This window comes from Syngnathus scovelli, chromosome 1, assembly GCF_024217435.2.
Source record: "Syngnathus scovelli strain Florida chromosome 1, RoL_Ssco_1.2, whole genome shotgun sequence".
Classification (NCBI taxonomy): domain Eukaryota; kingdom Metazoa; phylum Chordata; class Actinopteri; order Syngnathiformes; family Syngnathidae; genus Syngnathus; species Syngnathus scovelli.
This window is the reverse complement of record NC_090847.1, coordinates 19,241,644-19,259,747: the sequence shown is the minus strand read 5'-3', so window position 1 is coordinate 19,259,747 and position 18,104 is coordinate 19,241,644. Positions and strand designations below refer to the sequence as shown.

Genomic DNA, 18,104 nt, shown 5'->3' with positions numbered 1-18,104 from the left:
TACATACAGAATACAGACACAAATAGACTGTCACACAGCATGCTTTTCTTCCTGTGGACGTCAAGCAACATTGGGTCAAGTCCGGTCACAGTTCAGGGGAAGGGAGGGGAGGTGGTGCTGTCATCGCCCCCCGCGTCGTTGACACGTCGTTTCCCTTCCCGAGCGACCCGCAGGCAGCACCCCACTGATTCCTCTCTGGCTGGCTGTCGTGGAGGCAGTGCGCATGTGGAGCCTGCGAGCAAACACTCCACACCCGTTGGCAAGCATCGGCGAAGGAGAAGATGAAATGTTTTTCCCGTTACCTTCCGTACATCTTCCGGCCGCCGAGCACCATTCTGTCGTCCACTTGCCACACCGAAGGTAGGGTGGGACACTGAGGGGACCTATAGAAAGCCTGTAAGTTGTTTACTTTGTGAGACGGACTATCATTTTATCTGCGCATCATGCGTGTATAAGTTGCAAGTGACTGCGGATTTAAACAGATGGAGAAGTTGTGTGTCTCTGTGTGTGTGTGTGTGGGGGGGGGGGCATCTTTAAATGTAAATGTGAGGAGATTCCATCACGCTTGAAAATGACTTCAGTGTGGGGTTTTTTTGGACACAGAGATGCAATTTCTCCTCTGTGGTGGTTGCAGCATGTGAAGAAATGGCAAAAATCACACTTAAACTAAACTATTTCAGACCACTAACTCAGAGGTAATTTGTTCATGGAGAAAGTGTTTGGGAAAAGTTGAAATTGTGACCAATGTTGTCAATTGTAAAACATGTTTTCAATTAAAGATAACTTCGTCAGTAATTGTTTGTCTATACAGTCTGTACCCTGCACTTGGTTGGTGACCAGTCAAGGGTGTACCTTGCCGCTTATCAGCTGGGATAGGCGACAGCTCACCCATGACCCTGATGAGAATAAGTATATCGAAAATGGATGGATGGAAGTTCCTAAATAGCTGGTCAGTTAATCCCGCTGGTGATTGTATGGTCAGACTACGCAGCCCACGAGTGTATCGGTGTTTGCTATAAGGAGCCGATTACTAGGTCATCATGTGGAGACTGGGCCGCTGCATTATTTAGTTTTGCATGGTTGCCCTCCTTCCAGTATGCTCTGCCCTCAGGAAGGAAGACTGACACGGGACAGTATGTTATGGTCAAAGCTACGCTACAAGACATGCAAGCCATTCATGCATGTTCACCCAAAAGTATATCTTAAATTCAGGTCATGTACTTTATACATTCATCATCTGCCGCCAGCCTACCACCCAACCTACATAGTACAGCAAATGTGTACATCGCCCTATCTGATACACAACAGAAGACGTGTCATCAAGCCTGTTTACCTTGGGCGGCACACACAACATCAAGTCCTGTACTCGCCGACCGACGTTTTCGACGTCAGTTTGAAAGCAACATTGAGGACCTCAGTCACCAGTAGTGGTTTACTTGCCTAACCACAATGCCGGCAGCATGGGTTCAGTTCTCACTAAGTGACAATGGCTACATTTACATGGACGCATTTATTCAGATTTAAAGTATGATTGGAATAGAAATTCTTCATGTACACACCCCATTCAGAATATTCTGAGCGGATCAAGCCCATTCTGATCAAGATTTTATTCCAAATGAGAGGGGTGGTTTATCTATTATCCGATTTTCCGATCGGCGCGCACGAAGACACTTATTCCAGAGTGTCGGAACAAACCGTCTTTGCGGTCTGTGACATCAGTATACATGGTGCTGTTATTCCCGGTCGCTAGTAGAAGCAGAGCGAGCGAAAGACATGACGTAATAGTTGTCCTCCTGGAGGATACATTACAGCTTCATTAGGAAGTGTTAACTTGGCGGAACACCACAAATGGCAAAAATTTGCAAAATATTGTTAACGTTTAAAGTAGACATGTTCAGAGCAATGTTTTGTTGACGCCGAAGTCGCTACTGCTTCTTCTACTACTCGTATATATGTGCATGTCAGAATCATTTGTTCCACCCAAAAGTGTGATGCATGAACACTCATGTCCTAATCAGACCAATATTTTTTAGTGTCCATGAAAACAGTGCATCCGATCATAATTTCAATCCCAATTTTGGTCGGATTGAAGACATTTTGTCCATGTAAACGTATCCGATAAGAATGTTTGTTTTGACATTTAACTGTACAGTATGTGAGGTGTCTTTGTTTTACAAACAGCCCCGAATTGCTATGTCTTAACTGACTTTGCTTGAGACAAAAGATGTTTTACTGCTATTGTCGAAATGGAGGAATAAGAAGCAGTTAGCTGCAGAAAACAAATCTAAGCTGTTATATAGTGGAACCTAGTGGAGTATGATGACACAGCAGATGACCTTGGGAAAGCCAGCCCACTGCCCCCTGCACGCACACTACTGGAAACTGTGTGTTTGTGTGTCTGTGTGTGTGTGTTTGTGCGTGTGCGTGTGTGTGTCTGTGCGTGCGTGAGTGTGTGTGTGCGTGCGCGTGTGTGTACTGTTAAACACGTGCAAATCAGAGGACACACGTGTGTTTACACTTAAATTTGGGATTCCCAATGTGATCACACCTACCAACCTTCATGCAACTCTAACCTTCCATCGGCGACCCACTAAAACCCGCTTGCCCCCTAGGAAGATGAGTGTGCAAGTTATCATGTTAGTGGAAAATGCATTACATAAACAGTGTTCCCTGTTTGTTAGAATAACTGTAATGGGCTGGCAGCACATGCAGTTGCGCACGCACGCACGCACACATGCACGCATGCACGCACGGACGCACGTACGCACGCATACACACCTCTGATTCCTCCTATTTTATGTCAGCACATTGAGTCTGGTGTGACGGATTAAGTCTTTAAGGTTTCCGATGGTTATGCGCTGTTATGTATGAGTAATGGAAAATAGGTATCCTTGCCAATATATATATATATATATATATATATATATATATATAAAAATGGTATATACTATATATATTCGTAAACTATATGGTCCTGGTGTCCCTCCTCCGGTTATCTATTGTACCTCTAGCTTTCACCCAATCACATTGTTCTTTCCCGGCAAAACACATTACAGTGGAATGACTCAATAATATCTATTGTCACTGGATCAAAGAATCATATGCAATATGATACTTGCTTGTCATGACTCAGCATAAGAGAAATCTCAAGTCAGTTTAGTGTTGAGTCGGGCTGAATGATTTGTTGGTTTTGGACAAAATTATAATCTCAGATAATGCGATCACGTGATCAATGAAGATACATTTTGTTACAGAGCTCTTATCCCTCCAAGATCACAATCTTTTGGACATAGTGGCACATAAAGTCAGCACCAAACTGGTTAAATAAAGCTACATCATGTCGCATAGACACGCGTCCCTCGGGATGCTAACTGTCACATACAGTATTTTAGTTATGATAGTGAGTTTAAAATGATAAAAGCAAAAACTTGATTTGCTGGTCACTTCATTTCACGTGTTAAAATTTTCTCCGCTTCAAATTGTATTTGGAAACATTTGGTTTAAGGTGATCGAAGTGGCTTTAAATGGTAAAACACAAAATAAGTATATTATTAATGCAGTCTTCCCATCCTGCAACATCAAGATAAAAAGTCAGGCAAATGCGACATTCATTTAATAGTGGGAAAAAAAATCAAGGAGATTGATTGTGTAGGCTTTGTGGTAGGAGGGTTGTCATCATGCTTGCAGTGCAGTAATCTAACTACACATGATGTGATTTTAATGGGAAAAAAAGCTAGTATCCAAAACCCATGAGGTGAATCTCTGGAGGGAGCTGAGATGTCTGTGAAAACACAAGAATAATATGCTGGCGTTTTTCTCTCACGGCACTAATCTGCAGTCTCACATTACCACAAACACTTCCTGCTTGGTCTCTTGCAGCGAGCCAACATGAAAACAAGGAATGATATGGACAGTCACAGTATCAACGTGACTCCACTCACCCACTGGACACCTTGTATTGTTACAGTAAATACTGATGCAAGTTGTCTTTGACAAAATGTGAATAGTGGAATTTTTTTTTTTTTCTTTTCAATCCTCTTATTCAACTTGATGCTGCAGCTCTACGGAGGACCAAAAGTGCCAAAATAAAATAAATAAATACACCATGAAACATTTAATTAAACATGTAATTAATTAATCAAATGTTGCATTCATTAATGAAATATGGATTTAAAAACAATCAAACAAATAAATAGATGCGCCATTAAATAGATAAATAAATGCACCTTCATTAAATAAATAAATGCACCTTTCACTCCTCCATACAGCTCAGCGTTGAGATCCCCTATGTTACATTATTGAGTGAGCTCTTCCCAGTTGCTTTATAATGGGACAGAGAGGCTCTTTATCGAGCCAGACTGCTGAGCCTGACAGGCTGCAGCACAGACACCACTACTATTGGGAGTGAAACTTATATATAGAACACCAGGATGTGCAGTCCCTCCCCCCCGCCCATCTGTTTCAGTGGTTTTATGAGGGGTCCTGATGGAGTGAGCAAGACAGGTTGCTCCTAATTTCTTACTACTTTTTTTGCTTCTGCATTAAAAATCAGCTAATTGTATGAGGAGCATGGTAAACTTGTTCAATACTGGATACTAGGTGTTTGTGTAAACTGAGTATATTTTATTTACACAAGAAATATCATTTGTTTAATTAAAGTCATTTGAATTTAAGTGCAGCAAATTGGCAGAATGTGTGAGCCGTCACAAAGTCGAGAGGTGCAGGGTTCGTATCTTGGTTCTGGCCCTTTGTGGAAGTTGCATGTTCTCGCCTGTCCTTCTCCCTACATTCAAAACCATGCATAGAAGAACTCTAGCAAAGACTCAGAATTGTCCGTAAGTACAAAAATGTGTGTAAAATGTGTTTGTGTGCTGTATGATTGGTTAACAACTACTCCAGGATGTACCTCTTACCCAAAGTCAGCTGGGATAGACCCCAGTTTGTGGACCTGTTCCAAAAATAGCTCACCAGCGCATTGTGATTTTCTAGGAATGTTGTAGAAATTATGACAATGAAAATGAACACAGAATGAGATTTCTAGCATTATTGCCTATTAATATCTATCCGTTTGTGTTTCCTATTGTCAGAAGTCATTTACAATGTTATTAAAAGTAATTTGATAAAAAATGTTTCATAACTCTTAATCAGAACCCTAGAAGCAGAACCTTTGTCACAAAAATTGGTGACCTCTAGTTTAAGGCATACAGTATTTTCATAAAAGTGGACCCCTCCCAAAAGAGCAGAATATAACACTAAAGTGATTTAGGTGACAGCTCACTTGTGCGGATTCTACAGTAGAATGGTGCTTTTCAAAATGCCCTCTGAGGACAACATCAAGAATTCCATTTTATTGAAGGTGTGTTTCAAACGTTTACAGTCAAATAGCAAAATACAAACCCCAGTCTAATTGCATTCAATAAATCTCCTTGGGTAAATATCAACTAATAGGATTATTCCAAAAACATTAGATGAGCATGTGGCCCCAGATGGCAGCTCACTATCTGAGATACCCTGGGGAGGAAGAGGAAGGTAGGCTCAATTTCACATATTAGGAGGCCCCACTAGAAATTGAGTGATATGAGTGTCCTAACACAAGCCGGACACAAACAGTACCTTGTTGAAACAAGACCCTGAAAATAAAACCAAAAGTGTAATTTGAAGTGAGTTAATGCTGTCCTCCTGTAAAGCTAGCTGCACCTACTAGTGTAATGGCAACATTCCATCTTGGACTTTTAATGCCTTTTCCCCTCCCTAACACCATTTTCAATCTGCCTCTGAAAATAGCCTTGCAAAGTCATCACTCCTCTGTTTGCGCAGAATAACCTCTGTGTAACGGGGGTCGATATAGATCGAGAATAAAAACATGGTCTGCAGCAGCAGGTGTGACTATACACAGAATGAATGCACTATTATAAAGCTGTCATGTCAGCACTCAGCATCATGGACAACATGTCGTACGTAATTGTGCCTTTTTGAGAGAAGAGCAAGTCGTGTCTTCTGCATTAGGGTCCTACACCCCTTTGTGTGGACCTACCCCTAATGTTCATGGAGAATTGGGAAACGTCTTGGTTCTTTAGGGGAAAGAACAAGACGAGAATGTCAGGAATGAGTGGAGCAGGGTGACCAAATGCAGCTTGGACCAGGGTTTATCGAAGGGAAGGGGGTAGGCGAACATGGACACAGGCGGAACAGAGGCTCACGCACAGGAAACAGAAGTCCACTTGGACCAGGAACAGATTCAGGAGCAGGTTCTGACCGTGAGCCCCCACACGGGACCGGCAAATGCAAATCTTGTGGCACGGACGGAGTAATATTGGGATTGAGTCAAATTGGTGCTCAAAAATGTTAAACCTGATCAATATTTATGACAGCATTTTCCTTGAAGTGTTTTCAAACGACAAATATCTGGTTTGGATGAGGCTTGTGGACATAGTATTATATCATAGTGTGTATGGTGTGCAGTGCTAGACGTCGCAAGGACACTACTGTGTACATAGAAACGTCTTTTTCATTCCAGAAGCTCTCTGGTCAACATGTACCACGATCTATTTCAACCCGTAGTTTACAGTAGGGAAATGTGTCACTGTGTGGGATTGAGGACGCAGAAGCAGAATTTATACTTCCTCCTTTTCGAACATGTGCAATCAGGTTATTAGTTATTATAAGTTATTATAAGTCATTACCAATGTTGTATTGGTTATTTTTAACTCTGTTTTGTTGTTTGTTTTTCTATAGTCTTGATGGTCTTAATTTTTCTGTTTTGTTTTCACAATTTACTCTATTGTAATTTGTACTTTTCTCTCAATTTGTTCAAAATAGTTTTTTTTTTTAGAAATTTAATTTAGTTTAAAAATCTTTTATGATGGACTTCGTCACATCCGTGCCAGAGGACGCTCGGCCGGCAACTTTCCTCAGCCACACCCCTTCAATACCTACATACATGTCTGTATGTTTCTCCCCATCGGTGTCTACTGTTGCTTTCCGTCCGTGTCCTCGCCGAGTGGTCCTGCTCTGCTCATCCATTTCCCCCTGTTCTTGTGTGGATGCTCACGGTCAGAATCTGTCCCGTGTCCGAGTGGACTTCTGTTTGCCTGCCTGCTGTCCGTCAGTCTCTGTCCCGCTTGTGTCTTTGTTTGCCCACCTCCCTTCCCTTCAATAAACCCTGGTCCAAGCTGCATTTGGTCGCCCTGCTTCACTCATTTATGACAGACTTAAATGTGGACAGTTTACAGTGTCCCCTTTGGGGATATTTTTTTTTTTAGACCAGAGCAATGGACTATGTTCAACTTTGGCAATAACAAGGATACTAAATACAAATTTATGATTTTTTAATGTGAAGATGCAACATGACTGAGCCTATCCCAGCTGAGAGATGCAGGCTACAGTCAGTCAATCATAGGGCACACGTAAACCGGAGTTGCCGGGGAAAACCCACACAGGCACGGGGAGAACATGCAAACTCCACACAGGGAGGGCAATCGCAGGGAATCGCACCCGCACCCTCTGAACTGTGAGATGGACGTGTTAACCACTGCGTCACCATGCTGCCAAGGATCATAATAATATTTAATTTCATCATCATTAGTAATCAGTACCCAAGAAGTAGGTGCTTTCACAATGTTTGGTGATCTCTGGTTTAGGGCATAGAGTATTTTCCCAAAAGTTGGACATGTAAATGGCCTCCCAAAAGATCAGTATATAGCATTAAAGTGATTTAGATGACAGCTCACTGGGGGGGTGGGGATATGTGAATGAGCCCATCTGGTCAACTCGAAAGTGCTACTCAAGTCTATAGTCGAAATGGTTGGACAGACAGAGAGGTGGGGATGGATGTCGGGGGAGGGGTGGAGATAAGTGAGAAGATTTAAGGGGGCAAGGAGTTGAATGTTGGGCTTGGCTGTGGCACACTGAGTTGCCTCCTTCCATACCAAGCACTTGGCGCTGGCCTATTAACACCACCTGTTTCCTCTTTCGATAGCTTTCTTTTGCTACTTAGGTTCACTCTTCAGCTTCATCATTTTCCCAGTCTGCCTCCTCACTGTCTCTCTCCATTCATTGACTTTTCGCCAGTCTTTCCGCTTGTACAGAGGGCTGATAGGATAGGGTTAAGGCCTCCAGGTTACCATAGTGATACTTTGTGCCCTGATGTCATTAGTATTGACAGTGTGCAACTGGGACAAGCTGTTCTATAGCACTGGGATTGCTTACTGTTTACACTCACTTAAAACATTAATTTAGAGGTTTGTGCATAACAACATTCAGTGCCGTGAAGAAGTATCAACCCTTCTCTTAAGTTATTCTTTTCTTCACTCTGGGGACATGTGAAGCACCTGAATCATTATTATTATGTTATAAATATTTATATTATATATTGCATTTATGTAAGTAAGTGCTCGATTTCTCCATATGCATTGCAGTTTACCTGGCTCATCTCAGCCACAGATGTCTCAGAATATGTCAAGGACCTTTCCGGTGGGCCTGTGCCTGACCCCTATGTTTGCGTATGAATACATGGTCCTGTCCCCAAAGCCTCTTTATGCAGTGCTGAGCTCCCCTTGCCAGTCCTCAGCTGGCACCTTTCTCTCCATGTGTTGCTGGGCATTAGTTCTGCATACTGTGTGGCTACAGGCAGATCAAACACGGATCTATAATTTTTACTGTCACATCAGTCTAACCAAATTGCTACTGTTGGCCTCGCACGGGAGGACACACGCGTACATGCACGCACACGCGCACATGCACGCATGCAGCACGCACAAGGCTATCAACTGTTAAATCTTTACCATGTCAAGGCCACAACTCGCCTAATCGCGTTGCCAAATATACTGTGCAAGTGTGTGGTGTAATTCTTTTTTTGACCAGACGATGATGCTCCAGGATCACTTAGTTATTGCGCTGCTGTCCCTCATGCGTCCTTGTCTTTTTGTATGCTAAAAATTTTTTTCCCTTGCGTGCAATCTTCCCTTTATTTTAAGCATTAGCTTGATAAAGAGATCAAAAGTGTTTCCTTGTGAGTGTGGTATATTTTTGTCGGGCCCCTGCCTCTGCATGTGTCTCTGCATGTATCTTATAAGGACAGGTCAAGCATAAGTTATTTGTGCTGGACGGGGAGGTTTAGTTTCAGTAATGTATAGGTACCCAGAATATAGAAGGGCCAGTTGTTCGTGACCAGGAAAGAACCGAGTAGATGGCCTTTTAGGGACGACGAAACAACAAGTATACTGAGACTCAAACCGCAGCTGTTATTCAAAGCGATGAGATCATGAGTCTCGCCAGGTATAAAAGATGCGATGCCTGGCAGACAGGAGTGAGCATCTAACATCTTTGCCTTTGAGCCACTCGAATATTTGGAGGAATTTCATTCTGACATCAGTTGAATAAAACCTTTTCCCAATCAGCCGTGTGTCACTGAAGTTTCCTTCTCCGAGCCAGCCACCTTCCACCAAGTGTTCTTTGGAGACCAGCGGAGCAACGAAGACAATTCACCACATGAGTTTCTTTGATCCATCTCCCTCTCTGTCACTCTCTCGGTGCTTGAGCTACATGACATCTTTAGTGAGCACAAATCTCGGATGAGTACAGAGGGTGATTCCACAAGGGGGCGCAAAATCACTATACAAACGCCAATGATCAAGTTTTCTTACCTTTTGTTTCCGCAGTTGCTTCTAATGATGAACAACACTGTCGTCGCCCTGTGAGCCACTCGTTTTACTTGACACAACTTCACATTTAGGAGGTTGCGGGTTCGATTCCACCTCCGGCCCTCCCTGTATGGAGTTTGCATGTTCTCCCTGTGCCTGCAAGGGTTTTCCCCGGGCACTACGGTTTTCTCCTACATCCCAAAAACATGCTTGGTAGGCCAATTGAGCACTCCAAATTGGCCGTGAGTGTGAATGCTTGTTCGTCTCTGTGTGCCCTGGGATTGGCTGGCAACTGGTTCAGGGTGTCCCCCGCCTACCGCCCGCTGACTGCTGGAATAGGCTCCAGCACGGCCGTGACCCCCTGTCCATGTGCTTGTTGATCTTTTTTTTGTTTGTTTGTTTGGATTCTGGCTTCCACTTACGTTTGAAAAACATTAATGTACGATTAGGTGAAGTCTTTAAGAAATTGTCCATGAATTTGAATATGAGCATGATTGGTTGTTTGTCTATTTGTGCCTTTTGATTGTTTGGCCAAATTAATCAAAATATAATCAAAATGAAGACAGTATGAATAATTTGTAGCTCAAGTCATCGGTGATCACGATTTATTATCTTTATTTTTTTAACTTTTGCCCTGACAGCTAACGTACACCAAGCAATATTGTCAACAAATAGCCAAGATGACAAACACGCAGATGGACAGGCCGTTGCTGCGAGCAATACTGCTCACACTGCTATGTTTCAAATAACCACTCCCCGAGGTGACTTTGCCACCGTGATCCCTCATGCCAGATCAATAACACAAGCAATAAAAATAAAATCCTTGCCCGATGAGAATCTGTTTCTTTGATCCCATGACATGTGTCTATTAAAACAAGTGCGTGTGTATGTGTCCCTAATAAAGAGAAAAATGTGGCTGGACAGCTTGCCACCCTGTGGGCACCCAAACTCCAGTTTGTGATCCACGCTGGCAGCTGCTCTGCCAAATGGGATTTTCTTGGAGATTACAGCCTCTAAATGAGACAAGCTCACAAGTGTTTGCCTTTTTTATTTAGTGCTTTGTGGACTATTGTAATAAAGCTGTGTGTTTTTGTATTTGAGAGGGAGAGAGTTCTTGGTCCGAGGTGCACTGAAAACATGCTCAGTGGTCACAAGGGAATGGTTTGAACATGTCTGAATGGCTGGAGGGAAAACCTCCATGGCAGCGTGATGGCACTAAAAGGGGATGTGGCAGCAGGCGTCTTACACACACTTTTAGCAGTAGTACTGCATGTTGTATACATAAAAGACAATCATTCATTAGTTGATCAAATCTTTTTTGTAATATTGATTTGTTCTTCAACTAGAAAATATTAAATGAGACCAAAGGAAACATCCCTGTCTTTTAGGGGTTCTTTTATGATCAAAACTGGTGACAGTTTAGTGGGCATTCTTAAATTGCACTGGCTGTAAATATTGGACCCTCCTAATAAGTGGGGTGTATTCCGCCATTCCTGTAAGATGTCAAAGACAGTCACTGTCTATGAGTAGAACATTAAAAAAAACTATTAATTCATTTGTTTAAAAAAGGGGTTTGAACAAGGGCTGCTTCATTACAAAAAATATTAATCACGATTATTTTGGTGATAATTAAAATCACTGTTACTCAAGCAATCATTTGTGTTTTGAAACAAAACAAGTGAACGTTTAAATGTAAACAAATTAGACAAATCAAATTATTTAAACATTATAATAATGTAAGTTTATTTAAGATCAAACAAAATTGATAAAATTAGTTATTTTAAACCATAAAAAAGTGCAAATATATACATTCAAGTTAAATAGACATGCACTGGCCTTTACTTGATAACCCTAACCTTTGATTTTTGGTGAATATGTGCCCTATAGTGTGTCACACATAAAGGGAATGAGAGGGGCCACTTTGATTGGGGTGAATCCAACCAGTCGTGTTCAAATTTGCCACCTTGCCCACCTTTTAAAATATATCAACACTCCACACAGTTAGACATCTCTCTGTAGTCGACTTGCACTTAGAACAAAAATAGAGCCCTAATGCTAGGCATAATATCGCATTGTTTCCTATGCGTTTGTTCACAATGTTTTTTTGGAGCAGAGAAAAAGAGCTGCTCCTCCTTCTCAGCGACACAGAAACGTTTGAATATCATTAGTCACTCTGGTAGCCGGTAGTTGTATTTTTTTAGCTGTTAATTCAATCTTGGATCAACAGCTGGAGACCAGCAGTACACGCCTTCTGCCCGACAAACTGTATTGATTGATTTTTGTTTTTCGTCAGGGACCAATTTCACTTGCCAATGATGTTGTTTAGCCCTATGTCATTTCCTTCCTGTAAAAACGCTGTTTATTTATTTATTTATTTATTTATTTATTTATTTATTTATTTATTTATTTATTTATTTATTTATTTATTTATCCATCAATCTGTCCATCCATACAACATTTGCTTCTTGAGTGCATGCTGTCCTTTGTCATTCGGGAGCATTACATCACACACACTTGCACGCACGCGTGCGCACACACGCAAGCACGCACGCACGCACGCACGCACACACACACACACACACACAGTCTGAGTATTGGTATATTTTCTGCATGTGTTGCTCTACCATTTGTTTTTACAGATCCGTTGCTTAAAATGTTAAATACATTAAGTTGAATTGACTTTTATAAGGCAAAACTACGTTGTTTTAAACACACAACGCGTAGCAATTCTCTTTGTTTTATGTTTATTTGGACAATCAACTTAACTGAGAGTGGTGGCCTCTTTTTTGACAATTTTTTTACTATTTGCCGAAGTGCTGCATGTAAAATGATTTGAGTAAAGTTCACTGCCAACATAAATGCCAAATTTTTGCTTGCAAGTCAAAGCAAAAAATCAGCCAACAGTGACCTTTACCTGGAAAACATTTTGTCGCGTCACAAGGCAAGGTTCAAATAGGGGTTCTTCTCTCATTGCTGCAGTGAAGAGAACTGTCCATGGTTCTGAATGTGAATGTGGGAGTTCATTTATGTACTGTATGGGGCGGTGGCTTTGTATTCAGTCTCTAACCTGCTTAACCCACTTTCCACTTGGCTATCTCACATCCGCCCAGAGATAAAAGTGCTATTGGATAAATATACCATGCTTAACAACATGCACGGTTTGTCCATGTGTTCTGGGAGACCTAAATGCTTTTGACTGTTGTCTGTGCCTTTACCCTGAGCGCGTCGCTGATCATTTGATTGATGAAACCTCTGAGAACATGTTCTTGATATTCAGCCCATTAACCCGACCGGTATAAAACATGTTGGGACACGTTTGGGCCTTTATTGAAATGAATATGAGCTACATAAAGACATTTGAAGATGTTAATTGTCCAATTATGTTGACAGCTGTTGTACTGCATTGCAATGCCAATTGAGTTGCAGTTTCCTAGCAACCGCAGAGGTACAATGAAATGATTTTTCTTGTGCCTTAAGTGGCATCATTCCCACTCTGGATGTTGAGTGTATATTTCCACAAATCCACAGTGAGCGTGCGTGCGTGTGTGCGTGCGTGTGTATGTGTGCGTGTGCGTGTGTGTGTGTCTGTGTGTGTGCTTTTTCACCTTTAGGCTAATCTGTTTATCAATTTACATTTTACTGCTAACATTTTCTTGGCCATGGTGAGTGCACGAAGCCCAAAACACAATCTGTGCATTTGATGAATTTTGTCCCAGAGTGTTTCATCCTGAGCTAATGATTGTACATGCATTCTTTTCAATTAATTCACCATCAAGGGAGTTGGAGATGGGGATTTGGGGGGAGGGGAAAGTAGAGTGGTGGGGGTGTGGGGGATCCAATCCTGCTGGTCTGAAGACTCTGAGCAATGGAGCATTAGTCACATGCTGATGTAATTGGAATGGCAGCAAGAGTAAAGCCTGCTGGTTTAGGCACAGCCTGTAGGCTTGATTTAAAGCCCATACCAAAACTAGCCACCCCTCCCTTTATCTTTCTCCTCTTCACTTCTCCTTACCTCCCCCTCCTCGACTCACACTCTTCCATCTAGCTCCATCTGTACCTTATCAGCACAACAGTACAGGAGCACATCATCTCTAGAAGCTAACAAACTCCCCCATTTTTCCTTACACACTTGGCTGAGCGCGTGCCCGAGGGTTAGGTTTTAATGCTGAGTAAAAATCTCTGGAGCAAAGTGCAAAGCCAGGACAGACTGAGCAGGTGGATCCGGGCCAGGGTGCTTGGTCGCTGGGCTTTGCTGCTGCTCAGTCCCCTGACAGATGGACTGGCAGGGCAATCCTATTACCCCCATGTGTTGAGCTCCTTTTAATGCCAGGGTGGGTTGCATAGTTAATGGAAGGCAGTGCATGTTTGCTCGTCCAATCTCATGCTACTAAATGATAATCATCCTCATTTGTTTGATAACACAGAGGAGATCTGTCACCTGGTAATCATGCAACAAACTACAAGCGTTTCTACATTGATCATCGTACAGTTGAATAACTAAAAAATGCAATACCAAATGAGCTTTATGTATTTTAAGTTTTTAAATCTCAACCTGTGGCCTCTTGCACTATTTCTGACTTGTGATTTGATTGTTCTGATTTCTTCTGTATTTTGAGTCAATGTTTATTGAAGAAAAGCTGCATTTATTATTGTTAATTGCAATCTCACTGAAGTCACCGAAAAAAAGAATTTCAGCAACATGAATAGGGAAGTAAGATTGATTCAAGTAAGACAGCAATGTTTATTTCGCTCAAGATAAATTGTTTTCCTGTGCCTCCTTTTTCTTGCTCATTAGGATTTGGTGTTCGCCTTGTCCCTCGTGTTTCAGAATCAGCTTCCTCATCCACCCGTGTCTTGTCCAGTTGTTCCTCATTGTCTTGGCAGCTTGCTTGTATTTAGATCCCTGGTTTCTTTTTGTCTTTGTCTCTTTATTGTCTTGTCATGTTCAGAGTTATGGTGATTCTATTTCTACTGTGTGTTTTGTTACTTAAGAATCTTTACTTGTGTTTAGACTTTGGTTCATGGTTTGATTGTTTCAAAGTGTTTTGTTTCATTTTTTCGTTGGTTTTGGAGAATAAGTCCATTTTCATGCACTCCCAGCTTCCCTGCACTAGGATCCATCTTTTTACCACCCCCTCCAAATTTGTGATGTTTCTAGTTTGATACCAGCCAATGTCACGTGAACAAAAGAACCGAGACAGTCAATTGTGGTTGTGCTGTGGTGTTATTTAGCAGGACAAAACAGTCGCATCAACCCAGCACACATGGCGTAATTGTTAAATTGCAGCTTTTATAGTGGAGTTGAGTGGGTTTTCTCCAGGCTTGCTGTTTGACTAATTAAAGACTCATTTTTTCATACTGTTGGTGTAATGTGAATGGATAGCGTGGAATGTGGAGACCACGACTGCCTCATTGTTAGTGGTTCTTGGTTTGAATCTCAGTTCAGAGGTTTTTATATGGCGTTTGCTTGCTCTTCCTGTCCAGTTTCCTCCCACATTCCCAAAACATGCATGCAACCACCTGAGATAAATTACAACTCATCTTTGATCCTGAGCAGGACAAGCAGTGCAATAACAATAACAATGATAATAATAATGATGATAATAATGATAATGATATTAATATTAATAATAAAGTGACTGGTCTTGGCTTGTATATTAGCATAGTAAAGCATACATTTTTCTATGTTATGATTCTACAATCTCTGTGGTTCTTAAATTGCCTTGCTACACACATCTGGACGAAATCTTAAGTGAATGTGGGCTGTCAGTGCTGATGTTTCTCCGCCGACATACGATGTGCACCTACAGTATGTTGCTTGGTATGCAGACAGCGCCCTTGCACCCGAAGCCCTGAGTCAAGCAATTACCTCCCATCAAGGAAAGCAATTGAGCATGACTAAAATATCATGCTCTGTGATTGTCCCTATATACGTTTGGACCGGTAGAATCTAATTCAACCCACTTTGTTGAGGAAAATTGAGGACACGCTTTCCAATTTTCCTGTGCGCCCCCCTGAGCATTTCCTGCAAGGGTGAAGCACAGCGGCCGTGCCGTATAGATGCGCTGTCACAGGTCTTTAACCAGCAGACGTGCAGTGCAATGAGAAAGTGAGGGTAGGAGTAATGAGCCATGGGATGCAGAACTTGAGGTCCTTCATGAGAAAATGGTTATCGATCTTAGGTCATGTAAGGGGGCCAATTTACGAGGAACAGCGTTATTGTTCTGAGCCACTTCCCTTTAGTCCGGCGGCCATTTGGTGCCGTCACATTTGCAACCGGCTCGAGACAAGTGCGAGGGGGTGGGCGGAATCGATGAGAGGAGATCTGATTGAAATATATGTGCGTAAGTGTGCATATTGTGCAACTGATTTCACCATTGTCTAACTGATTTCAATTCCATTCACTTGCACAGCTCAACTGGAACTCAGCTGACTTCTCCGTGACATAGTATCCCTATTGTCCTTGGAGATCCTGTTTAAATATTGATAGAGCCGGGAATCACCGCGGACCACTCAGTCAGATCCGAGAGGTCAAGGATGGAAGCGTTTTTCCACAAATTTCATTATGGGAGCAGAGGACTGTAGAGAGGGAAGCACACAACCTCCCAATTCTCCAACAGCTTTTATTATTCCCTGCATGGATAATGCCCGATAATGTATTCCAGTGAAGGTGCAGGTTGATGGTGTGTAAAATAGCATAGGTTGGAAGGAACTGTTTTTTTCTCTTTTTTTAAAGCCTCCTTTACTCACAGCCAGATTCCCATTAGAGGTGTAGCAGAGGATCTGATGAGCAAATGGTCCTGTGGATTAGAGAGCTAATGCATTTAAGAGAGGGGGGTCCCCAATCCCTTTATTGCTGCTGCTGCTACTGCTGCTGCTGCTGTGTACTGGGGTGGGGGGTGGGGGGGGAGGCTTGCACGAGGGGTGATACCTAGTCCCTTTGTGGAAACGAAAGGACTTAGCTTTAAATGAGCAGATAAGAGCAGGGATGCAATGCTTCTCTCACATCCACAAAGAGCCGTCAAAGATTATGGGACGCCCAGGAGTGGGCGCATAGTGACGTTATTAAACTGTAAATGAGATCTTTCGAATTTGAGCTGCAGACGGCAGCCCTGCTAATCTAATTAATCAGCGTCTGGGCTCCTTTGTTTTAATTGTTTTGCATCCTCTTTTAACAAACACGTTTTTCTGTGTCTCTTTTACAAGCTTTTGTGCTTACATTTGTTTGAATACACTACCTGTCCTGCAATACCAGGCACTTTCTCTGAAAGCTTCTGTTCTCTTTTCTGAATGAATACAGTGCGTATGTCTCTTTAGAAAAAGTAACAATACTAGCAGGGGTGTCAAAATCATTTTTATCGTGGGCCACTTCGTTGTTACGGCTTTCATCAGAGGGCCGTTATGACAGTGATATACAAAACCAAGGGACGTTCAAGTCAATATCATCATTCACCATAAGGTGCCTGTGACACTTTGATCATTTCACCCCAAAACATTAGGACCTAAAACTGCCACCGCGCCACTTCCTTCAAGTTTCCCTAATGATTGTTCATTTCAAATGCCATGAAACGTGGAGAAACGTGCAGCGAGAGTAGTTGCCCTCTGCGGAAGGGTTTATAAATGGTTGAGCAGGGTTTAAGAGGCAACCTGCTACCAGAACATAAGGCTGCTGTCAGCTTAATACGCGCTATCGTGACTAGTGGTCATCAGCATATTAGAGCATCACATTAGCAGTTTGCGTCTGCGTGTCTCCCAGTCTGCATGGGAGGGGCTGCTAAAGTGCGGAGGTAGCAGCGCGCGCGGGTGCGTGCGTGCGTGGGTTTCGCTGCATGCATAGTGAGTCAGCTCCGTCCGTGAATGAGAACAAGACGGCCGTTTTTGACTCGGAGGAATTGTAACGAAATCACTGTAGGGGTGACGAACTTGGCAATAGCTGTGTTAGCGCATAATCCCGCCCGCCCTGCTGGCTCTGGGAGGTGGCAGCAGAGTCATCCGAGACCTGAAGTCAAATCCTGGAAAGGAGATTTATGACTGCGCCGCAGCACCTTCACTTGACAGTTTTCTCCATTTTTTCTTTTTTTTGGTCGCGCATCATTCAATGGCGATTAACGTGAAGCAGAGGACGGCATTTCAAAAGCACTTCCATTGAAGAAGAGGCTGCGGAACAATTATTCGAAGCGCCACCGGGCACCGTTTGATGCGTTTTGACGTGGGGAACATCACCTGATCAGTGAGTCGACTATTTGATCGCAGTCGTTCCACCACAGATCTGGAGCCATGACAGGCGCCCCGCTGGTTCCACGGCCCGCCTGCTGACGGTACCTTGCCAGGATGGGAGAGAGGTCTGCCGCTGTCAGGATCTCCAAGCAGCCGATTTATCAATGGAGGAGGAGAGCGACACCCGCAAAATTAACAGCAGCTTCCTTCGCGACCACAACTATGCAACAGAAGGTATTTCAATTA

At 42.7% G+C, this 18,104-nt stretch overlaps 1 protein-coding gene across 3 annotated transcripts in view; it reads left to right on the top strand.

The window, feature by feature from the left end:
• Positions 1-25: 25 nt before the first annotated feature.
• LOC125977446 (serine/threonine-protein phosphatase 2A 55 kDa regulatory subunit B beta isoform) overlaps positions 26-18,104 on the top strand; it is a 37,431-nt gene continuing 19,352 nt past the window's right edge. The window contains exons 1-2 of one of the 3 annotated variants that reach the window (XM_049733940.2): positions 27-360; positions 17,909-18,092. In XM_049733940.2, the coding sequence (XP_049589897.1) occupies positions 18,023-18,092 (70 nt within the window). In that variant the 5' untranslated portion in view covers positions 27-360; positions 17,909-18,022. Of the gene's footprint in view, positions 361-17,392; positions 18,093-18,104 lie in introns of those variants that run through there. The other 2 variants (XM_049733920.2, XM_049733929.2) reach the window with 2 other exon arrangements.